The sequence below is a fragment of the Panthera pardus genome, unplaced genomic scaffold (genome assembly GCF_024362965.1).
Source record: "Panthera pardus isolate Hobbes unplaced genomic scaffold, ASM2436296v1 HiC_scaffold_3, whole genome shotgun sequence".
Taxonomy (NCBI): Eukaryota; Metazoa; Chordata; class Mammalia; order Carnivora; family Felidae; genus Panthera; species Panthera pardus.
The window spans coordinates 26623720-26649030 of record NW_026526876.1 but is presented as its reverse complement, the minus strand read 5'-3'; the positions used below and the strand labels follow the sequence as shown (position 1 = coordinate 26649030).

At 46.6% G+C, this 25311-nt stretch overlaps 1 protein-coding gene across 8 annotated transcripts in view; it reads right to left on the bottom strand.

The window, feature by feature from the left end:
* PITPNC1 (phosphatidylinositol transfer protein cytoplasmic 1) overlaps nucleotides 1-25311 on the bottom strand; it is a 267954-nt gene that overhangs the window by 129183 nt on the left and 113460 nt on the right. For all 8 annotated transcript variants that reach the window (XM_053892263.1, XM_053892267.1, XM_053892271.1 and 5 more), the window contains one exon: nucleotides 2689-2837. In XM_053892263.1, the coding sequence (XP_053748238.1) occupies nucleotides 2689-2837 (149 nt within the window). The remainder of the gene's footprint in view (nucleotides 1-2688; nucleotides 2838-25311) is intronic.

Sequence of the window (25311 nt, the reverse complement as noted above, 5' to 3'; positions counted from 1 at the left end):
AGGCAAAAACCTCTTTGATCTTGGCCGCAGCAACTTCTTACTCAACATGTCTCTGGAGGCAAGGGAAACAAATCAAAAATGAACTACTGGGACCTCATCAAAATAAAAAGCTTCTGCACAGCAAAGGAAACAGTCTGCAAAACTAAAAGACAGAATGGGAGAAGACATTTGCAAACGACATACCAGATAAAGAGTTAGTATCCAAAATCTGTAAAGAATTTACCAAACTCAACACCCAAGAAACAAATAATCCAGTGAAGAAATGAGCAAAAGACACGCATAGACACTTCTCCAAAGGAGACATCCAGATGGCCAACCGCCACATGAAAAAATGCTCAACATCAATCATCATCAGGGAGATACAAATCAAAGCCACACTGAGATACCATCTCACACCTGTCAGAATGGCTAACGTTAACAACTTGTGCAACAACAGATGTTGGCGAGGATGCGGGGAAAGAGGATCTCTCTTGCACTGCTGGTGGGAATGCAGACTGGTGCAGCCACTCTGGAAAACAGCATGGAGGTTCCTCAAAAAACTAAAAATAGAACGACCCTATGACCCAGCAATTACACTATTAGGTCTTTATCCACGGGATACAGGTGTGCTGTTTCAAAGGGACACATGCACCCCATGTTTATAGCAGCACTATCGAAAATAGCCAAAGTATGGAAAGAGCCCAAATGTCCACCGATGGATGAATGGAGAAAGAAGATGAGGTGTACATATACAATGGAGTATTACTCGGGGATCAAAAAGAATGAAATCTTGCCATTTGCAACTACGTGGATGGAACTGGAGGATATTATGCTAAGCGAAATTAATCAGTCAGAGAAAGACAAATATCATATGACTTCACTCCTATGAGGAATTTAAGAGACAAAACAGATGAACATAAGGGAGGGGAAACAAAAATAATATAAAAACAAGGAGGAGGACAAAACATAAGAGACTCTTAAATATGGAGAACAAACAGAGGGTTACTGGAGGGGTTGGGGGGGGGGGATGGGCTAAATGGGTGAGGGGTATTAAGGAATCTACTCCTGAAATCATTGTTGTGCTATATGCTAAGTAATTTGGATGTGAATTTAAAAAAAAAGAAAATTAAAAAAGAAAAAAAAGAGTTGGATGCTCAACCTGCTGAGCCAACCGAGATACCCCAGATATGAAGTTTTCTAATTTTTTTTTTTAATTTGGTATGTAGGGAACATTTCCTAAGCAATAATTTAGGAAAAGGCAATTGTCTGCCAAGGAATGGAATTTTCCATAGGTCTGTATCTATTTTCTTACATCACGCTCACTCCTCTTTGCTCTACACAGGTGATTCCTGCTCAGTATTTGATTTTCACCCTCCACACTAAGAATGCCAAAGCAGCACATTGAGAAACCGGTCTCTGTAAGGAAGTCATCCCCAGGCCAGTCCCAGGGCTCAGCTACTCTTGCAAATCGGCAGCTGGCTGGAGGCTGAACTGGTTCCAAATCCTGCGAATTCACAGCTCCTAATAGATGAATAAGATCAATCTCATTTGCATTTCATCGTGACTCGGGAATTCCCTGATACTGCATCCCTGGGTAGATTAAAACATGTCAGTTTAATCAGCCCATGGCCTTCACTGTCAGGATATCGGCCTGAGAGATTTCCATACACCGTAGTGACAGGACCCAAATGCACCCATCGAGAAGGAATAGTCCACTTGAGCTTGCTGGAAGGTGGAGGCCATGTGGGCATGGCAGAGTCCCAGTGTGGCTCCTCTCAGAAATGTCTCATGGTCAAGGCACAAAGAATGGATAAATATTCACGAGTATCAGTGAATAAACTGGGGCGCTGTCCAGTTATTACGTTGGAAATGCTTTCTGAATAATCACATCGGGGCCAACAGGAGGAGCCGTAGGTGGGGGTAAAGAGTATGCACAGAAATGGTAGCAAAGACCAAACCAGTCATCCACTGGTTCACTGGAGCAGACAGTTAATTCCAACAAAATATATTTCCAGTGAGTATACAAATGTCCTGACCTGGAAGAGAAAAAAATGGAAGAAAACGGGCTGGAAATGGGTACTGGGTGGGGAGAAGATCAGACGAGCCCCGATAATCAACTATGCCATTAATGGTAAGAAAACAGCAAGAGATTAAAGAATACGCTTTGCAAAGCAGAAACGGCTGTCCCGATGAGGGCTGGGTTATGATCCTTGCTTATTTACCCTTCCAAAGAAGCAACGACAAGTGTTCATTGTCAGTTCCCTTTGTGAACACCCGCGTGGTCACCTGGCAGGAACGAGAACGCTTACCAAGTCAAGACCCCAATGGCACACTGCGTCTTTGACACGTCTCTACAACCCTCAGGCAAAGCCGTCTCTTTCCCGCTGCTAACACCAAACCAGGGGTAGAAGACAAAGCTCTGTAATCCCTTAGACCAAATTTCATCTTAACATGTCATCCAGAGGGTGGGAAATGGAAGAGGAAAGCCCCTCCTCATGAAAATGCAGTTGGGGACTCTCTTGCCGAAGGCAGGGGACTCTCTTGCCGAAGGCAGGGGACTCTGTTTTGGAGAAGCTACGAGACTGGTGGATGGAGCGGGCAAAGGTAGTGACTTTTCAGGTCACCTTTTTATCCCACACACCGCCCCCAGCTCGGCCGTGGGGTGGCGTGGGAGAGCCTGCAGGTGGATGGCCGGCTGCCGTGATTTACCTGTTGAGATACACCCGCTTCTCGGTGAACTGCCCGTTGCCGTGGTGAGGATCCTCAAAGGGCTCATTCTGGACGACCTCCACCCCTTCTCCTCGGTCGCTCTGTTCGTGGCTGTGCTTGCTGATCATGTACAGCTGTCCGATTTTGTACTACAAAACACACAGTGAGAGAAAGGTCAGCCCCGCCGCTTGCCTTCGAAAACATTCCCCCACCCCCCCAACTTCCACGGCGTGGCAAGCAACTATGGTCAGCACTTTCTGCCAGAAAAGAAGGCAGACACATGGGCCTGGTGTTGTTTTTCCTCCGGAGCGGGGAGGAGAACCAGTTGTGAGTAGAGTGTAGATACGGCGTGTTCCTGTGAATGTTCTACATCACCCTGGTGATGCTTGCCGGGGTGGCTGGCAGACTAAGCGGCGGGGAGGGGGGGTGGGGGGGAGGTACGGAGCATCAGCCCTACAGGGTTAAATGGTGCTAAAGTCCGATTTTGTTTGGCAACAAACAGGCCAGGACGTGTTATTTCTGTCCCTTCTCTGCCTAATTAACTGCATTGCCGGGCAGAAGTGGACTAGATGTCACCTATCTCTTCCGTCATCTGTCTCAAACTCTCCTGGAGTTCTCTGTCCCCTAGATCTGCAGTTCTCAAGAGTGGCTGGACATGAGAATCACCTCGAAGCTTTAGCAAACTCCAGATGACGGAGCCCCACCAAGAATGGAACCTGTAGTCTACGGACTGATCCGCAAAGAGGCGAATCTACAGAGTCTTTAACTCTTTCTTATCCAATTGCACCCACAGTGTGGAGCCTTCCAGCCTGAGGTTCCCAGAAGCCACGTGTACTTACAGGAAAATGATAATAAGGAGCAACATACAATGGGAACATTCTCTGCCCTGTCTGCATTTTTCAACTGTTCCACTCTCCTTCCTGCCTCTCTGAAAACCCCAGGGCCAACAGGCATTTCTTCCCCCTGTGTACTTTCCACATGGCAAAACTAATTTGATGGAGAAGAGAGAGAGAGAGAGAGAGAGAGAGAGAGAGAGAGGGAGGAGGGGGTCAAATGCCTTTTGCAAAAAGGATGTCTGCTCAGAGCCAGGAGACAGGATGCTGTGGTCCTTTGGGCAGATTTGGTGTGAAAACAACACACACTGTGTCACTATCATCAAGGCCCCTGGGATGGGGAAAAGGGGCTTGGGTCTGTAGCAAAATAATGGTGGGTTGTTCTGGGTTGTTCCCCAAAGAGCCCAGGCCGGCAGGGCTGTAGGTCTCCTATCTGTGTGCCTAAGAGAGAGAAACAGATTTTAAATTAAGGGGGCAGATGAATCGGACAAATCAACAGTGCGGTCAATTCTAAGGCTGAGAAGACACACACCTCCGAAGGTCCCTCTTTCGCTGTGAGGCAGGTGCAGGGAGGGGAGTGTGAAGACGAGCTGAAAGCCTCTGGTCTGAGACCAGCCCTGGGGGCCAGGCCAGTAACCATGACAATGGGAACGGCAGGCTGGGTCTCCTCAAAGGGCAGTGCCACGATTCTGTGCCATACGCCTCCCCAGGATGATCCGCACTTAAAATGCTTTTCACATGAGCGTGTATGTGCGTACATGCGTGCACGTGCTGTGCACACCCGGGGGGGAAGAGGGGATGCTGAGGAGAAACACAGGAAGGGGAGAGAGAAACATCAAAGATAAAATCAATCTTTGAGTTTATTTTCAATCAGAAGTTTGACCTGGCTTCCCCTTAGTAACTCTGGCTCTTACTTTTGCTCATAAAGACTTACTACGGCTCTTTAAAGAAGGAAGACGGTAAAGGGGCGCCTGGGTGGCTCAGTCGGGTAAGCGTCCAACTTGGGCTCGCGGTTGGTGGGTTCGAGCCGCGTGCCAGGTTCTGCGCTGGCCGTGCGGAGCCTGCCTGGGATTCTCTCGCTTTTCTCTCGGTCCCTCCCCAGCTTGTGCTCTCTCTCTCACACAATAAATAAACAAACTTTTTAAAGTAAAAACAAAAACCAAAGGCCACCAAGGGCTTTAGTTGGGGGTGGGGGAGGGGTCTGGCAGAAGGCGCATGTCTTCAGGAGCTCCAGCCCACTCACATGTGAAGAATGCATTGCATTAAGGACAATGCCTGACACAGAAGAGCCGTCCCTGGTTCAAGCGCTTCTGCTCTGTGGAGACGGGAACGGGCCGAGGCGGCCGGCAGCTGATTCACCAGTGGCCAGAGAAGGGCCCGTCTGCTCAGCCTCATTGATCATTCCAGTGGCTCCTGAACGAGCCACTGCGGGGCAGACACCAGCCTTAGCTCACTAAGATAACGTCAGTCTGGGGGCGACCGACAGACGCTGGATGCAGTAGGTGACATTACTGGGGGTGGCGGGACACTCAAGGCCAGACGCGGAGATGGCCAAGGGTTCGGCGGCTGTCGCGCCTTTCCCTCCCAAGCAAAGCAGGCCTGCTCTGCTGGTTGTGACCGTCTGAGCTGGGCCATCCAGAAGCACAGGTTTTGCCGTTGTTTTTAAAGCCACAAATTAACTCGCAGACACATGCACCGAGCAGTTTCTCAGTGACGCGGTAGAGGGTAGGACAGAGATGGTCCCTGAACCATCGATCTCAAAGTCGGCAGACATGTTCCTCAAAATGTTGGATCCCAGGCCATTCCGGTGCTTTGACATCCAGACCCTTGGGGAAGAGGCAGTTGGGGACCGGGCTCGGATGCACACTGAATGCTGAGAGCCACTGGGGCAAATTCGGCGAAGGCATTCACAGCACTTATGGGGTACCTGATGGTACTGAAGCCAAAATGTTCCATCTTTAGGGGACCCGTCTTTTCTTTCCTCCTGAATACCATTTTTTTTGCAAGGCTCCATCCCTAGTTTAGTGAAAATACCACCTTCCGCATCACTGTCTCCAAACAAACTTTGTCAAATGAAGGCTGCAAATCCAAAGATTCAGAAGGACTCTTAAGACTTTTAAAGCCAGTGAACTGATAACAGATCCGATCACTTCATGCTCACGATGACTTCCAAATTAGGAAACTGAGTCTCGAGAGAGGGGTGACTTTCTCCGGGGCCACGTGGCTTCTAGGTGGCAGAGCTGGGACATGACCACAGGTCTACTGTTTCTTCTTTACCCACCTTCAGCCTCTGTTTCTCTGACAGGTGAATTGCTTTAACACACCTGGGCCTCACCATGATTTTGGAAGAAGTGATGGATGAGTTCCATCGCTTGTGAACTTTGCTATTTCAGAAGCCGAATAACCAAAGCCTGATACCATGTGAGAGACCCAGGTTGTTTAAACTGTGCTCACATACGGACTTGTGGAGGAAGTAAGCTCCAACTTCGTAAGATCTGTTGTTCTAACTCCAGAGTCTGGGTAATCATCATTACAGGCAATCACGATTCCAGACAGCTCTGTGCTGCAGGGCTGAGCCTCCGTGTGAGCCGTCATTGGAACAGCTACCCCAAATAATGATCTCTATTGTCAAAAAAAAAACCAAAAAAATCATGGGGATTCAGATCCTTCTCACTTGCACACAGTGCCACAAGTTTGATAGAGCTGCACAGTTTAAGAAAAGGCACAAACATGGGGCGCCTGGGTGGCTCGGTCGGTTGAGCGTCCGACTTCGGCTCAGGTCACGATCTCACGGTCCGTGGGTTCGAGCCCCGTGTCGGGCTCTGTGCTGACAGCTCAGAGCCTGGAGCCTGTTTCGGATTCTGTGTCTCCCTCTCTCTCTGCCCCTCCCCTGTTCATGCTCTGTCTCTCTCTGTCTCAAAAATAAATATATATTAAAAAAAAATTTTTTTTAAATAAAACATAAAAAAAAAAAAGAAAAGGCACAAACGTGTCTGGGGAAGCCAAGGGTTTTTCTCAGTCTGTCCTATTGCAAACTCTCCGACTGGGCACAGTCAAGTGACTCAATATAGTTCGACCTCAAATCTTGACTTTAGAAAAGGTGACCCCGAGCCAGAACCTCTGGGTATATAGTTTATTAACTGAGCACCACCAACACCTGAAATGTCCTCCTTGCCAGAATTACTGGACCCAAAGTTTTAGGCTCAGGAGAACCCCGAGCTATGATTTTTCACTACATTGCACCCCCACCCCCCGCCACCCCCCCACCGCCAGTGCTGCACTTCAGAGATCTCTGCGAGGCCAGGCTCTCATATATCCCCACCCTAAAGCACCAACCAAGCAGCTGTCATTTTCCAACCAATCCCTGTCTCGTCCCTTCCTGTCCCCTTTCTCTTCCTCCATTGGTCTCAATACCATTCCTAAATATCAAGATGGGAAAAGGGGGGCAACCCTTTGTAATACACATGACCCACTCTGAATGGAGTTATTCCCCAAAGATATGACTCGGGACATCAAAGCCCCAGCCCAGGAATCAGAATTTACACGTGCTTTTGCCTTTACGATCAAAATCGATAAATGCCACATAACCACATAACCACGGGGAAACGTCTGGCCCTCTGACTTAACATGATACCATGTAGTTTTTCCAGCTGTGAAATGGGCGCAATTCCTGTCTCCGCTCTGGCAGTGTGGAAAGAGGAACGAGCAGGGGGTGATACAATTTGGCATTCTTGGGACTTTCCCACGGGATTCACATCACTGGAAATGCTCTGTCAAAACGCTTCCAGCTTTCTCCACTCTCAACACGTGGACCTCGAAGCAACTGCCTTATGATGTGCAAAGAGCCCGCCGAAAAGAGAGTCTGAGATGTTTTATCTTCAGGTGCCCTGCGAGCTCCACACCAAGTGGTGCCAAAATTGTAATTGCACACAGGAAGGGAGATACAATGAGTCTAGCTTTTCACCGCCTCGGAAAACTAGGGTCTAGAGCTGACTGTTTTCTGTAATCCATAGCACAGCTAAGGCACCGGGACAATGTTCTGGACCAGCGGTCGGCAAACCGTGTGGGCTGTTTCTTGTTTGTTCAATGAAGTTGCGGTTGTGGTTGTGGTTGCTGTTAAATACAGTTTTAACGGAACACGGCACTACTCGTTCATTCTGTGGCTTTCGCCGCACGGCAGTAGCATTGAGTACTTTCAACACAGACTGCATGGCCTGGCAAAGTTGAAAATATTTACTGTCTGACTCTAAAAATAAATAAATAAATAAATAAATAATAAATATAAAAATAAATAAATAAATAAAAATTAAAAAATAGAAATTTAAAACTGACAGGGGCGCCTGGGTGGCTCAGTCAGTTAAGCGTCTGACTTCGGCTCAGCTCACGATCTCACGGACTGTGAGTTCGAGCCCCGCGTCAGGTTCTGTGCTGACAGCTCAGAGCCTGGAGCCTGTTTCGGATTCTGTGTCTCCCTCTCGCTCTCTGCCCCTCCCCTGCTCACGCTCTGTCTCTCAAAAATAAATAAGTGTTAAAAAAAAAAACCTCAAACTGACACTTGATTCAGCTATTAGAAAACTTTTACACAAGGTCGAAACACCTTGGGCATGGGAATCTACTTTTTCAACTGGAAATTTTTATGAAATTTAAATTCAGATCAGATGCCACCGATGAAAATTTAGCATCTGACTTGGGATTGCTGTAAGCGTAAATGCACACTGGATTTGGCGGACTTGGTAACAACAACAACAACAAATGTTTTTACCCCTAATTTCTATGTTGATTACATATTGAAATGATAGTGGCTTGGATATACTGGGTAACTGAAATCCATTCTCAAAATGAACTTCACCTGTTTCTTCTCACTTTCATGTGGCTACTAGAAAAATTTTAAACCACTTTCAATTGAAACCACTGCGGCTTGCATTTGTGGCTCACATATCTCTGTCGGACGTGCTGGTCTAGACCCTGATCTAGATCAATGGGGTCTGAGGCTCAAGCCATTAGGCTGCACTGAGACTCGTTGAGGCTGGCTGGTCAGGAAAGCGTTTCCATGCGTTTCCAAGCTAACTAAGTGGAACACGGACAATTAGGGATACATTTGGAGAAGCTTCCCTTTTCTTCTTCTTCTTTTTTTTTTTTTAGTGTTTATTTTTGATAGAGAGAGAGAGAGAACCAGAATCCAAAGCAGGCTCCAGAGCCAGACGTGGAGCGCGAGCTCATAAGCTGTGAGATCATGACCCGAGCTGAAGTCAGATGCCCAACCGACTGAGCCACCCAGGTGCCCCGAAGGTTCCCTTTTCTGAGGACTGGCGATTACCTGGACCTCTAGAGAGGTGATAATTGCTCACCGCGTGCTATGGTGGAAAGCACTGGGGTTTTAAAATCGAAACCCGGAGCTGAAGTCCTGATTTTGCCTTTGATTAGCTTTGTAACCTTGGACAATTTACTTATCTGAGCCACAGTTTCTTATCATTAGAATGGGACTACCAAAATACCTCACGGGCCATGGTGAGAATCAAGTGAGAAGAAACTTACAAATTAAAATGCCTCGTAAAATGTAAAACTGTACCCAAACCGCCGTAGTTACTGCTCCTTCTGTTGGGCAATGCATCTGGCTGGGTCTTGAGATCTGTTTTGCCCATTTCCCTGTTATGCCACGGCTCTGTGAGGGACACGCATGAGAACAGGGCATTGCCACACGCCCGTACGACGCAAAAACCAAAGAAGATCGGACCCTTTGCCCAAGACGAGCTCTTCTTTCTGTAAAAATTTTCTTAGATGGTCGTCAGATCGAACACTTCCCAAATATAAAAAAGCCCGGGAACTTCCACTTACAAAGTAGTCAGCTTCACAGGGACAGAAAGTAGGATGGCAGTTGCAAGGGAGGATGGGAAGTCAGTGTGTAATGGGAAGACAGAACCGTCCTGGAGACAGACGGTGGTGATGGTCGCACAGCCCTGTGAGTGCACTCAATGCCACTGAACCATACCCTTAAAAAATGGTCAAGACGGGGGCGCCTGGGTGGCTCAGTCGGTTAAGCGGCCGAGTTCAGCTCAGGTCACGATCTCGCGGTATGTGAGTTCGAGCCCCGCGTCGGGCTCTGTGCTGACTGCTCAGAGCCTGGAGCCTGTTTCAGATTCTGTGTCTCCCTCTCTCTCTGACCCTCCCCCGTTCGTGCTCTGTCTCTCTCTGTCTCAAGAATAAATAAACGTTAAAAAAAAATTAAAAAAAAAAATGGTCAAGACGGTGAATTGTATGTGAGGTCTATTCCACGACAATCCTTTTCCTTTAAATGTCTTAATTTAGGTTCCAGTTAGTTCGCGTAGTGTAATATTAGCTCCAGGTATACAACAGAGTGATTCAACACTTCGTACGTCACCCGGTGCTCATCACAAGTACACCTCTTCATCCCCATCACCTATATACCCACCCCCCGCCCTTTTCCTCTTTAATGTTTATCTTTTTTTTTTTAATTCTTTTTTCTTAATGTTTTTATTTATTTATGAGACAGAGAGAGACAGAGCATGAGCGGGGAAGGGGCAGAGAGAGAGGGAGATACAGAATCGGAAGCAGGCTCCAGGCTCTGAGCCATCAGCACAGAGCCCGAGGCGGGGCTCCAACTCACAGACTGTGAGATCGTGACCTGAGCGGAAGTCGGACGTTCAACCGACTGAGCCACCCAGGCGCCCCTAATGTTTATCTCTTGAGAAAGAGAGTGAGCGCATGTGTGAGCGTGGGAAGGACAGCGTGAGGGAGACAGAGGATCCAAAGCAGGCTCAGCCCCATCAGCACAGAGCACGACACCCGGCTCGAATCCACGACCCAAGAGACCATGACCTGAGTGGAAATCAAGAGTTGCACGCTGAACCGACTGAGCCACCCAGGTGCCCCCCTCATCCCAATTCTCAAAAAAGCCTGGGAACGTGTCATTCTTCAGTGAGTGTGGCTCCCACCTGCTTCCTACCTCACGGTGGCCATCTAACAGAGAGTCTGTCTTTTTCACTATGAAAAAAAAAATATTTAAGGACAGGGACTTTTACATTTGATGGATCTTTGGTTTGGACGCTAATTTGAGGGTGCTGGGCTGTGCCAACGGGAGAACTTTAGAAAAGGACTTCTCTCAGAGACAATGTTGCATGAATGCCCGATTCCTGCCCTGCTGGTTACTTGTCTGGCTCGTGATGGCCTAGAGTTAAATGTCTTTATCATTGTTATTTAAAAAAATTTTTTTTAACGTTTATTTATTTTTGAGACGGAGAGAGACACAGCATGAACGGGGGAGGGGCAGAGAGAGAGGGAGACACAGAATCGGCAGCAGGCTCCAGGCTCTGAGCCATCAGCCCAGAGCCCGACGCGGGGCTCGAACTCACGGACCGCGAGATCGTGACCTGAGCCGAAGTCGGACGCTCAACCGACTGAGCCACCCAGGCGCCCCTCATTGTTATTTTTTAATGTTTATTTATTTTTGAGAGAGAGAGAGACAGAGCATGAACAGGGGAGGGGCACAGAGAGACAGACAGACACACACACACACACACACACACACACACACACACACACACACACACACAGAATCTGAAGCTGGTTCCGGGCTCTAAGCTGTCGACACAGAGCCTGACCTGGGGCTCCAACTCATGAACTGCGAGATGAAGTTGGCCGCTTAACCGACTGAGCCACCCAGGTGCCCTGAGTTAAAAGTCCTTGATATTGGCATTCTGGAGGGTTCACAGTAACGATGCTCCCAAGTAACACGGTTTGACTATGACGACTTGCAAAGACCCTGACAGTCCAGAAAGAATGATTAAATACAAAATGCATGCTGATCCCCCCCATCCCTAACATGCGTCCATGAAAACACCAGCTCCTTATTGAGAAAGGACCGTCTCGATTCATGACCCTCCCCCTCCATCTGCTAGTCAGCCTGGGGCTCCGACTGAGAGCAACTCTACAGCAAGACCAATTCCAAATCCTTTCCTTTTGGAAAGGTAGTGCGTGCTTTTGCTACCAAGGGCTGAATCTGACTTGGGTTCCACAAGGACACGGCTGCCAACCCCTTAGTCTTTCTGACTCCGTGATTCAATGTCCAGATTTCTCCAAGCAGACAAGGAGACAAGTTTTTTCAAAAAAAAACCAAAAAACAAAGGTGTAAGGTTCTCCGGTGTTTCGTCAGATCTCCCTGCCAGGTCAATAAACCACGAAAACCAATATCCGATCCCACAAGGAAAATACAAACTTGCAGCTCATATTTTCAAGATATCAGTGCATCATCGCATATTTATCTTTTCTCCTGGATTTTTATAAGCAGCCCTCTGAGGTGTCTTGTTTACGGAATACCTGTGTCATTATGCCAGGGTGCAGGAATGAAAAAGCTGATAAAAAGATTTAAGAAGGAGCTGGGTGATGGACTTTAATTCAAAAAAAAAAAAAAATCTTTTGTGACGAACTCATAGAAATAGCATCATACACCGATGCTTAACCTGTCCTAAGTTTTGGACCCAACTGAATAGAAATAGAGCAATTTAACGCCAAGGGACGGGCTCAGGATAGGCTTTATGCTGGTGCAAGCAGAAGTCTGCAACCCGTGGCTGCCACAAGACTGCAAATCATTTCCAGGACGCTCGGTGTAATCTACCTGACCCCGTAAGGGAAGGTAACTACATTCTTCACAGTGCAGGAAAAAGCAAGAGTGCACATTTGATCTGCCCCTTCCAACACTGGCTCGCCTTTGGGGTGGTATTCTAGCCCCAAGAATTCATCTGATGCCAATATTGAATAGCCAAACTGGTAAGGTGCAGCATCTATCGGCCACTTTATGAGCATCAGCTCGAGCAGGAGGGGTCATCCCCTCGTGTTTATAAATGAGAAGCTGGGGCACCTGGGTGGCTCAGTCGGTTAAGCGTCCGACTCTTGGTTTCAGCTCTGGTCACGATCTCCTGGTTCGTGGGTTCAAGCCCCGCGTCGGGCTCTGTGCTGACAGCATGGAGCCTGCTTGGGATTCTGTCTCCCTCTCTTTCCCTGCCCCTCCTTGCTCTCTCTCTCGCTTTCTCAAAAATAAATAAACATTAAAAAATGTTAATATTGTATATATGTATGTGTGTGTGTGTGTGTGTGTGTATATATATATATATACACATATATATACACACACACACACACACACACGTACATAGGTATATATATATATATATATATATATATATATATATATATACACACACACATACATATATATACCTGGGTGGTCCAGTCCATTAAGCGTCCAACTTCGGCTCAAGTCATCATCCCATGGTTCGTGAGTTCAAGCCCCACATTGGGCTCTGTGCTGACAGCTCACAGCTCGGAGCCTGGAGCCTGCTTCAGATTCTGTGTCTCCCTCTCTCTCTGGCCCTTCCCCTCTCAAGCTCTGTCTCTCTTTCTCTCTCTCTCTCTCTCTCAAAAATAAATAAACATTAAAAAAATTTTTAAATATATATATATGTGTGTGTGTGTGTATATATATGAAGCTGAACGAATTAGTCATTATTGACTGCCATGAAGAACCAAAGATAGGACATGCTAGAACTCAACTCAAGGCCACAGGGGTAGCTGGCCTTCACGGCAGAATGCGAGATTTCTCCATACCGTGGTTGTGGGGACAAGCCTTGGTTCTGGAGAGCCTTGTCCGTCCTGGCTTGTGCACTGAACAAGCACTCAGTGTGTGCCAGGCCCCGGAGGCACTGGAAGCAGAGCTAGGAACAAGACAGACCTCGTCTCTGGCGAAGAGGAGGGTTTCCACACGAGCTCCGCCGTGAAGACAGAAGGCTTTGAGCTGCAAGAAGCGGAAGCTTCCATCTCAGCTATCAGACCGTTTGCTGAGAAACCAACTGCAACTCAGATAAGTGGAGAGGTCTGGGGACAGGTCTGACCTCAGGAAAGCGATCAAGGCACTTGTGTTTACTACTGAACATAAACCCACAGCCAATCACAAGGTCCTAAAGGGGAAAGACTGAGACAGAACTGTCCTGGGAAATGAATCCTGCACCTTCTCCTTGCTTCCCTCTTGCTAGTGCTCCTCTCCTTAACTTTGGCCCCATAATCAAAGGGAGAGCGGTGCGTCTACTATGCAAGCAACGGGGTCTTTCCAGAATTAGGGTCTTTCCTGTTTGCGAAACCTATTGTGGCACCTATCCATCTTTTAGGAAAATGACCAGTAGCATCCAGGGAAGCTGTTGTACTGGCTAAAAGTTGAAATAGACTTGCAGGAATGATAGCAATTAGTTTTAGTGTCTTTGAGACCTTCTGAGAACAGAAGCGCAATTGAATGCAAAGAAAAGCACTTGCTGCTTCATATACAATTGAACAATGGGAGTTCTTGCTGTGTTGAAAGAGTTATTCAAGCCACTTCATGCCTAGAATAACATTTGAAGGTCACCGAACTCCTTTGTTTGCTTAAGTGCTAGCTGCCTCTGCGAACTGTCTAGCAATGCGGGGAGAGTTACGACCAGGTTGTAACCGGGGATCTAAGTTTGGAAAGTTCCAATACCTTTCTTCACCTCGCTTTGGAAGAGAGGCCCCAGGCTGCACACTCATGGTACCAGTAGCCCAGAGGCAGCCGGCATTTGTAGGGTACTTGGCTGGCTGCAGGGAAGGCACTATTCGTTAATGGCAATGGCAGCCTGAGGGTGTTTCGTCCTTGCTTAAAAGAAGCAGATAACTGATAGAGAAAGGCAAATGGCAGTCAAATCCTGCTCTCCTGAGACAGTGAATGAAATAGGCAAGACAGAGGAAATCGGGTACAATTTCAGAAATTACTACGTTAAGAAATCTTATCTTCTGAGCTCCTCTTGCATTCTGGACTTATGACCTGGGGAGGTAGTTTATCAACCGACACCTTTGAGGCCAACCGGTGGCCCTTCTGACTCTCTGTATCCTTGTTTCGGCAACCCCCCCCCCCAACAAGTCCCCAAGGCAACGCCAGGATGAAAGAGAATGTATCAAGTTTCAAAGGGTTGACAGCAAAGAGAATGTGACAAACAAAATGAGGAGCAGGAAGTGTTGGTCTTCATAGGATCCTTACCCCCCCCCTTTTTTTTACTGTGGTAAAATATACATTACCAAAATCGACTGTTTTCACTATTTAAAAAAAATTTTTTTTTACATTTATTCATTTTTGAGAAACGGAGCACGAGTGGGGGAGGGGCAGAGAGAGAGGGAGACACAGAATCAATCCAAAGCAGGCTCCAAACTGTCAGCACAGAGCCCGACGCGGGACTCGAACTCACAAACTGCAAGATCATGACCTGAGCCGAAGTCGGACGCTTAGCCGACTGAGCCACCCAGGCGCCCCATCGTTTTAACTATTTTTAAATGTACAATTCAGTGCTGTTAAGCACATTCACGATGTTGTTCGACCACGACCACCACCCATTCCCAGACTTTTTCATCATCTCAAGAAGAAACTCCATACTCATCGGACAACTTCCAATCCCTCCCAACTCCTCCCCCCACCCCCATGACCTCTAATCTCCTGTCTGTCTCTATGTATGGACTTGGCTATTCTAGGTACCTCGTATGAGTGGAATCACACAACACGTGTGTGTCCTTTTGTGTCCGGCTTCTTTCACTTGGGCATAATGTCTTCAAGGTTCATCCATGTTGTAGCGAGTGCCAGAATTTCATTGCTTTTTAAGGCTGACTAATAGTCCATGGCATGGATAGACCACATTTTGTTTATCCATACATCTGCTGATGGATATTTGGGTTGTTTCCACCCTTTGGCTATTATTGTGAGTAACACTGTTACAAACATTGGTGTACAAGTAACTGTTTGAGTCCTGAGAACTGACTTATAACACGTGTGTATGGTTTATATTCAAAGGTTTGGGGTGAAAAAGCCATTCTTGGTAATTTTAATTTTTCTTTTTTTTTTTTTCTTGCAAATTAAGGAAGTCACTTCTTATTCTATTTCAGGTGACAGCTACTCTTGAAAAAGTAACCCTGGAAATGACTTGAAACTCGGCAATAGATTATACAGATCTTCTCATACCTTTTTTTTTTTCTTTTTTTTTTTTTTTGAGTACACAATTCAGTGGTTTTTAGTACATTCACAGGGCTGTACAACTATCACCGCTATCTAGTTCCGGAACATTTTCAGTCACACCCCGCCCTTCCCTCCTCCCAGCTCCTATCAACCACCAACGTATGTTCTGTCTCTAGGGATATGCCTACTCTGGATATTTTATACCGATGGTATCATTCAACATGTGGCCTTTTGTGACTACTTCTTTAATTTAGAATATTTTTTTAATGTTTATTTATTTTTGAGAGAGAGACAGAGATGGAGAGTGAAAGCAGGGGAGGGACAAAGAGAGACAGGGACAGTTTCTGAAACGGGCTCCGCTGCGGAGAGCAGAGAGCCTGATGTGGGGCTTGAACTCACGAACTGCGAGACCATGACCCGAGCCAAAGTCAGAAGCTCAAACGACTAAGCCCCCCCAGGGGCCCCTAGAATCGTGTTTTTAAGATTCATCCATGTCATAGTATATATCAGTATTTCCTTCCTTCCTTTTTTTTTTTTTTTTTAAAACCAAATAATGTTCCATTGCATGGAAACACCACATTTTGTTCATTCATTCCTCAGCTGATAGACATCTGGGTTGTTTCTACTTTTGGGTTAGTATAAATAATGCTGCTATAAACATAATGTGTACCAGCCTTTGTGTGGACGTAGGTCACACGTCTTCAGTTCTCTTGGGTAGACACCTAGGGGTGGAACGGCTGGGCCACATGGCAACTCTGTGTTTAACCTGCTGAGGAACCGTCAAACTGTTCTCTGTAGCAGCCGCCCCATTTTACATCCCTGCCGATAACGTGTCATCCTTACTTTTTGGGTGACAGGTGTTAAGTTACTTGTAGAAACAAGAAAAGTCAAACAAGTGACTTCGAAAGCCAAGAGTAAGCTACAGAAGGGTAAGGTTTTCTTTGCTTCCGTCACCGTTATTTTACACGTGGGCACATCCAATGGACAAATACCATGGGCAACTATCCAGCCACATGGCCTCTTTTCATTACCAACGGAGAGCTAAACTGGACACAACAGACTATTAGAAGCTGCGGTAGCACATCCAAATCTACTGATTATGTGGCACAGACGGAAAGTGGAGAAGGAGTTAGGAATGGAGCAGAGCAGCGGGGTCTGCGGTTACCCAGGAGGCGTCTCATGGGAAAAAAGGCTTCACCTGTGCCTAGATGGCACTAGCTTGGCAAGAAGAGGGGGGGAGGTCACAGCCTACAGGCAAATCCTACACACTTCCTTGCCCACAGCAAAACGTCACTTCTTCCCAGGAGCCCTGACGATGCACAACAGAATAATAATAATAAAAATAAAAAGTAACAATAATAAAATAAAATAATAAAAATATAAAATAATAACAAAAATAAAAGCCACCACCCTGTTCTAACTTCTCTAGGTCAGCATGGTTCTAAACTGTGTATACGTCTTCAATCCTTAACAACCCTTTGAGGTAGGTAAGTGTTTTGTGTTTTGTTTTGTTTTGAAGATTTTTATGTTTAAGTAATCCCTACACCCAGGTGCCGGGGTGGCTCAGTCAGGTAAGCGTCCGACTCTTGCTTTCGGCTCAGGTCATGATCTCACAGTTTGTGAGTTCGAGCCCTGCATCGGGCTCTGTGCTACAAGTGTGGAGCCTGCTTGGGATTTCTCTCTCCCGCTTTCTCTGCCCCCCCTTGGCTTGCTCCCTCTCTCTCTCTCTCTCTCTCTCTCTCTCTCAAAACAAACAAACAAACAAAGTAATCTCTACACCCAACATGGGGCTTGAACTCACAACCCCGAGATCAAGAGTTGCATGCTCTTCTAAGCCAGCCAGGTGCCCCAAGGTAGGTTAAGTACTTTTATCCCCATTTTACAGATAAGGAAACTGGTGCACAGACAGGCTGCACAACTTGCCCGAAGCTATGAAGCAGGTGAGTTGGGATTTGAACCCAGGGAGTCTGGCTCCAGGATTCACTGTCCCCTGTCTCTGGCATAATCTCCTCGGCCACTTGTGTGTGGCATCCAGATAAAAGGTTATTTATTTATAAGGCTGGAAAAAGTACCCTGTAAGGAACGTGAGTTTCCTCACCCTCCCGTGCTGCTGACAGTTTCAGGTTGATATTAGGAAGAGCTTTTTAAAGAGGTGGGAGACAGCAGTACCAAAGAGAGCAAGGAGAGAAGAGGTCACAGGGGGAGTTAGCAGCGGGGACAAAATTAGAAGCCAGGAGCCCAAGGTTCTCAGCCCTCGTCCTGGAAAGCCTTCCTCCTACACACATCGTGACACACGGCAATTAAAACAAGCATACCCACTCACAGAAATCCCTGAGATTTTAAAGTAAAAATTTAAATTAATGAGTCCATCTAATTTGGACGCACAAAATGCGTGGGTGGAAGACATTTCTGGAGCCGACGGCTGATGTGACAGTTATTTCGCGAAAAGGAAGGGAAGTTGCCTGCCTTCGGATTTGAATGTTTCCAAATGGGATTCTAAACCCCAGCCTGGAACAACACACAGGACGAGGGCTGAATATACAGATTCTATGGGAGAAAATCCCTTCGGCTCACCCAGTCAACCCATCGTGCAGGAAAATGAAATGGACTATCCCCTTCTAGTTCACCCTTCATGAGAGCGCACCCAAGAAAGGCAGCAGGTTCCCTATCTAGCTCATACGCTCCTATCCATTGGAAATTAGATTCCTAAATGCGCTGTGGAGGACAGAATCATCTATTCAAAGACTTCATTAAGCTATTGCAATGGATCTGAATCAGAGGGTTTGGGGACACACTGGGTGTGTAGTATCAATGACCCTTTCTGCTCACTCCTCCAGAAGCAAGGTAAAAAAATCTCAACCCCACCTATAGATCGCCCCCTAATAATGTGCCTTATAGGACTGTCCACAAGGCAAACCACAAACTCCTGGAAAAATCACGTCGTCCCTGGTTTTCCTTTCTCTTCTTTCTCTGCCCTCCGCCCCATTCCCAGAGGAAGACAGTTCCAGAACTGCTGACAACCCCCCAGAGGAGGAAGGCCTTTCTTCCTTCCTCCTCTTGGGCAGATGGTATTTGCATACTGACATATTGTAAATCTAGTCACCCAGGTAACGGGCTCCAGTTAGCAACAGCGCAATGAAGGTCAGCCTGATTCCTTCTAAAATTAGAAGTCAGACCAATCTGATTTTTAACTGTTCAAGGTAGGATGCCCAGTTAGATGGCGAATTCGGTTCTTACAGTGAATTTTCACTTGGGAGATTCGGCACTAGTTAATAAAGGCCAGGTGGGGCATTTCAACACGACACCGACATCGGTTTTGACATGTTGAATGAAGTTTCAGCCGCAAGAAGTTGCTGTTTTCTGTAAATAATCCTACTAGAACGCTAGTCTCTGTCAGTAAAGTCATCTTTGGCCTCGGCTCTCCCTTGACCTTCATAGTCAGTTGGTCGTTAAGGACTGCTGTTCTGCGCCAGGCATTTCAGCCTTTACGCAGTTGGCCTCCCCGACTCCGCTGTGGCCCCCTCTCCCTGCACAACCTCTCCCCACCCCCTTCCAAAGTGACTGGCATTGATCCAGGACCATCTTTTCCAGCCTCTTTTGTCCTGGTCCACAGGCATCCCTCTTACTGGGATCTGCGCCCTTCTTTTCCGTCCCTGACCATGGACAGCGGTCTTGGACAGGCTTCAAGGAACGCATAGATGGTGTACAATCCTCCCCCCCACCATTAATTCTAAAAAGGTCCATGCGCCCCCAAAACGTGAAGACCCACCAACTGTCTAATTACAGATGGTACCTACATTGGCATTTCCCTCAATGATTTGAAGGAATGACAGTTCCAAAGGATGTTAAAATGGTGAGGGAAAAAGAGCTCCAAAGTCAAGTGAGTGACTGTTTCAACTGAGTGTGGGAAACACTAAGTCAAACAGAGTTGGATGGGTTTTTTTTTTTAATTTTTTTTTTTTTTTTTTAGTTTATTTATTTATTTTGAGAGACAGAGAGAGAGAAAGCACAAGCAGGGGAGGAGCAGAGAGCAGAGACAGAATTCCACACAGGCTCCCGCACCATTCGTACAGAGCCCCACGCGGGGCTCAAACTCACGAACCTCAAGGTCATGACCTGAGCTGAGACCAAGAGTTGGACGCTTAACCGGCCGAGCCACCAGGGCCCCTGGATGGGTTTTTTAATGCAGGCTTTCTCAGGGCCTTTGCTGTACTGCCACATGCCATGGATCACTGATTTCACAGTGGAGCCCCATTCCCAGCAGACACTTCTAAGTGGTCCTTGGTCTCCGGTAGGAAAGTTGAGCTTTATTTCCCCCTAACAACCACCTAAGCCGTGCACTGCTTTGTGATAGTTCTTCCCTTATGGTTTTGAGCTACTTATGTTTTACTCTATATATGTAACCATTACTAGAAATTGTATCATTGCACTTCCACATTATGGCGTGTGTGTTTTATATCGTTTTATATCTGTCTCCCCTACTAGACTGGAAGCCATTTGACACTAGGCTACACACCTCGGTAACTTTACATCCCCAGGGCCAAGCTAGCCAGACCTTAGAAATGGTGCAGAACTGGGGGCGCCTGGCCGGCTCGGTCAATGCAGCACCCGACTCTTGATCTCAGGGCTGTGAGGCCAAGCCCCACACTGGGTGTAGAGATTACTTAGGAAAAAAAAAAAAAGAAAGAAAGAAAGAAATGTTGAATAACTGAATGTATAAATGAAGGTTGATAACTGGATAATGAACTCCTTCAGAATACAAACTGCATTTTGACCTTCTTATATTCCCACGGCACCCAGAGAAGTTTTTCATATAGCAAAAGTCAATAAAATTTTTAAGACCTAAATCCCTTAGGAAATATTTATGGAACATCAGTTATGTCCTGGGTACCGAGGACATTAATATGGTAACAGGCAATCGGGGAGCTTAGATTCCAGTAAGGGAAACAGACATGTAAACAAAAAATGATGGTAAAATATAAACACTCTAAAAGGAAGGACAGGCTGTCTGGGAGCACAGGTGGAGTATTTCGTTCTGTACGTGCTGGCAGGGAGGCGCGAGGGGTCAGTACTAGGATACTCGGGATTGATGGTGGCACCCAGGTCCCCAACTAGACCACATTTGCGGGGGAAACGGGTCAAGAGGCAGCTCCAGTTGAGTGAGTACGGATACCCACTGGGTGAAGCTTTGGCCTCAACCCCAATGTGGATCCCAAGCCCCGGTGAATGGGCCTCCACCACCTGGAGCTGGTAGGTTCTTGTTGCCCAGGGAGAGCTGTGCCAGGGCCTACAGCCACACCCGCGGCACGGCTGCACCATCCCCAAGTCCACGGTCAGAGCCCAGCCCTATGTTGTTACTCTGAGACCAAAGGATGGATCCAGAGAAAAGAACACAGGAAAGGGGCGCCTGGGTGGCTCAGTCGGTTGAGCGTCCGACTTCGGCTCAGGTCATGATCTCACGGTCCGTGAGTTCGAGCCCCGCGTCGGGCTCTGTGCAGACCGCTCAGAGCCTGGAGCCTGCTTCGGATTCTGTGTCTCCCTCTCTCTCTGCCCCTAACCCACTCGCATTCTGTCTCTGTCTCTCTCAAAAATAAATAAACACTAAAAAATAAACAAATAAACAAACAAAAGAAGAGAACACAGGAAAGAAAAGAATGGAAGTGCTCCTCTCCTTTATGAGAACTAGGGCATGGCCAGTCTCATTCTCCCATCGGCCCTTCCAGGCAGGGCAACCTCAGAGCCCAAGAATCCCAGAACTTACAACCCGCAGTTCTGAGGGGAATCCTGGAGTTCCCAAGAGACAGTATACGCCAAGGAAGACAGATGACGCTCCTAGACAGAAGTCCAATAGACGTTCCTCTCTTGACCCCTCCAAGAAGATTCTTCCGCTCTTTAGGAAAGCAGTGAGGCAGAGGGTAAAACACCCCAACACCCAGGCCTGAGTATTTTTAAAAAACGTCCAGTTTAAGACTGAGAACTACTGGGGTAACAGGAGGAGAGAAAGTGAGAAAGAAAGCCCTGTAGGGGCAGGCTGTTAGAACTGATTCATACATGAATCACATGTTCATTGCCTTGGCAGGTGGGGTGGGGTCAGTGAATGAAACCAATGGCTAAAACGACTTAATTCCTCAGCAAATTAAACACTTGGGAATATCACTCGCCTATACATAGAAATATGCTTGTTTTAATATTTTTACCTTGGTACATGGGTACCAAGAAATATTCCTCTATGGTTTCGAAAACAACAGGGCCTTGTGGTGATGAATTACCAACGATACCCAGCTGCACGGGTTGGAGAGGACAGAAAACGGCATGGCCTGGAAACCTGGAGAACCCATGCCCTGTGTACAGAAGGTAGCAGCAACCCAGCTCTCGTGGATGCTTGCCAACATCTCCAAAATATTTCTCCAGAAAAGCTAAAAATCTAGATTTTTATATTAATGGCCTAACTTCTAAATGTTGGCTCAGATTAAAACAAAACGAACCAAAACAAAACACAGGGGCGCCTGGGTGGCTCAGTTGGTTAAGCAACTGACTCCTGCTCAGGTCATGATCTTGCCCTCGGTGGGTTCGAGCTCTGCGTCGTGCTCTGTGCTGACAGCTCGGAGCCTGGAGCCTGCTCTGGATTCTGTGTCTCCCTCTCTCTCTCTGCCCCTCCCCCAATCGCGCTGTGTGTGTGTGTGTGTGTGTGTGTGTGTGTGTGTGTGTGTCTCTCTCTCTCTCTCAAAAATAAACATTAAAAAAAATTTTTTAAATCACAAACCTCACAACCCTCTGAATAAACATAAAAAATTGGTAAGCAGCTACCTTTAGCCATATGGTTTTAACCTCCAATTACATGTAACTCAGTTACGATAAAAAGAAAGAACGGAGGTGCTTGGTCAGAATCATGCTGCCAAGGGTGACATTTAGAGGCAAGCAACTTCATTAGTGCTTGAGGCTCAGGGCGGTTATGGGAAAGGGGAAGATATAAAACACTGTAAATATCTGAGCACCGTAAATCCTTCGCCATCTCAATATTGCTACTGGTCAGAAAGCTTAAGTTAGAAAACAAAGGGCACAACTTATTAGAACAATAATAACAGTGATTAGTATTTCCTGAACATTTACACTGTAAGAGGCAAGGGCTAAGTGCTTTACATAAAAATCACCCCATTTAATCCTGAAAGACAAATTACCATCTCAGTTTTCAAATGAGGACATGGGGCGGGGGCGGGGCACACAGAGAGAAGTTAAGGAAAGCGTCAAAGGTCACGCCATCTGTGGAGCTAGGGGGTGACCCGAGTCTTTCCTGCTGCAAGTCCTGGGCTGGGCATCGCTCTGCAGCTTTGAGGCAGGGAGTGGTCTGAAGGAGAGAACGGACTGAAATATAGAATAAAAGTGTATAGTCAGTAGAGGTCTGGGCGGGAACCTAATGAAATAAAATGGGCCCATAAACAAGTGAAAAATGTAAAACTTTTAACCTCGGGTCACCGGTATCGCCTCAGTTTAGCCATGAGGGAACAAGTGAAAAAAAAATTGTTTAATGCAAACTCAACACCTATCAGATTAGTAAAGATTTAAAAGGCTACCCAGTGTTGGTGAGGTGGAGGGAACAAATCCTGAATCACACTGCTGGGGGGAGCAAGGTGGTTAGGAAGATGATCCGGCGATTAAAATTTAAGATGTTTATACTGTTTGACCTAGCCACTCTACCTAGGAATTTCTTCCAGAGAAGCTCTTATGCAATTGTGCAAAGATTTATATGCTTAAGATTCTTCACGGCTACATGATATGCAGTAGAAAGAAAGCTGGAAAAACTCCAGTTGTCCATCAGTGGGACCGCTTAGATAAATCAAGGTACATCCAAATAATGAAATACAATACAGACATTAAATCATGAAAGAGATCTCTACTTGCCAAAATGGAAAGATGTCCCAGATGCATAGTTAAGTGGGAAAAAAAAGTAAGCTGCAAAATAGTAGGAATAGGAAGAGTTTCAGTCAAGTGCATACACATGAGAAAAAAGTAGACATGCCTACTAGTACCTGAACAGGGAGGGGGGAAAAAAAACCCTAAAAGAATATATATATATAGCCAATTTTTAATCGCAATTACCTAAGAGAGGACTGTGGGAAATGTACTTCTATAAGGTTGGAAGTTTTCACAAGAAGCATGTACATTCCAAGTAAAGAAATAAGCTGACATTAGAAACGTGGCCCTATGCTGAAATTTCAGGGCAGGATTCCAGTTCCTGGGGAGGAGGGTAGATAGACAAAGACCTGGGAGTCTTTAGGACATGGTCAGCCACATAGGTTGTGCACTGCACAAGGACACCCTCTTGAGATGTGCAGGCTTGGGGCATTAGATGGATTCCCGAAACAAATTCAGAAAGGCAACCAAAGCAAAAGGTCAGGCATCTAAGCAGGGCAGGAAGGGGGCTCAGAAAGAAGAGGGTGAGCATGTCAATCCTGAACATCTCAGGATATAGGAGTCAGTGACAAGGCCAGGTCAAGGTGGTCCTGAAAGCGAGCAACACGGTCGCCAACGGAACCTGAGTGTGGCTCTGATTCTCAGATCTGCAGGTGGGTTTAAAACATGAAGCCTTCAAGTGGGCGGAGCCTCTAAAGTACTTCCTGCCTCAGACCCAGATGGGTCTGGGTCCTGAGACAGAAGCGAATGGAGGAAGAAATGCAATGCCCCAAGCTGCCCATTTCGGTACCTCTCTCACTCACACAATTCCCTGTGCTCAAACCTGAGTTTCAACACCTCCAGACTGGTGACAGTGACCAGAAACTGGAAGTTACCCCCAAAACAGGTGGAACCGCCTATCCTTCAAAATATAAAGCGAGCAGACTGTGCACTTAGACCTGTCGAAATAGATCTCTCTCCAATTTGAGTGAACAGTGTTCTAGAATTTCCTTTTCAGGCTAAAGCTCCAAATACCCTCTCCCATAGAAATAACGATATTAGGTCGGCACAGAAACTAGCTGACCCGTAATTGCCCTAAGGAAAAGCCTAATCACCATTTCTAATAACGTTTCTGAAGGAAATGCATTGAGTTCCAACAGGGTGTGAGGCAATGAGGAACTTAATTCCTCTTCTCTGTTCCCAAAAATGTGGGAACGTTGCCCAAAGCGTGTTCCTTCAACATCTAAATGATGCGAATATATGTTACACTTTGGAACACTTTTTTCTTTTTCTTTTTTTTTTTTTTAAATTTTTTTTTCAACGTTTTTTATTTATTTTTGGGACAGAGAGAGACAGAGCATGAACGGGGGAGGGGCAGAGAGAGAGGGAGACACAGAATCGGAAACAGGCTCCAGGCTCCGAGCCATCAGCCCAGAGCCTGACGCGGGGCTCGAACTCACAGACCGCGAGATCGTGACCTGGCTGAAGTCGGACTCTTAACCGACTGCGCCACCCAGGCGCCCCGTGGAACACTTTTTTCTTTTGATACAGGCTTCCATTGTCAAATAAGACCGGGAGAAACTAATTCAAACCAGGCCAAACAGGCTTTATTATTTAAAAAATTTTTTTAATTGTGGTAATATATACACAACAGAAAATTGACCATTTTAACCATTTTTTAGTGTACCATTCAGTGGCACTAATTACTGTTACAATATTGTGCAACCATCACCAACCTTTTTTATCATCCCCAAACAGAAACTCTGTCCCCATTAAAATCTCACTCCCCATTCCCTCCCTTCCCAGCCCCTGGCAACCACTGTTCTAATTTCTGTCTCTATGAATTCGACTATTCTAGGGATCTTTTTTAAGTAGAATCAC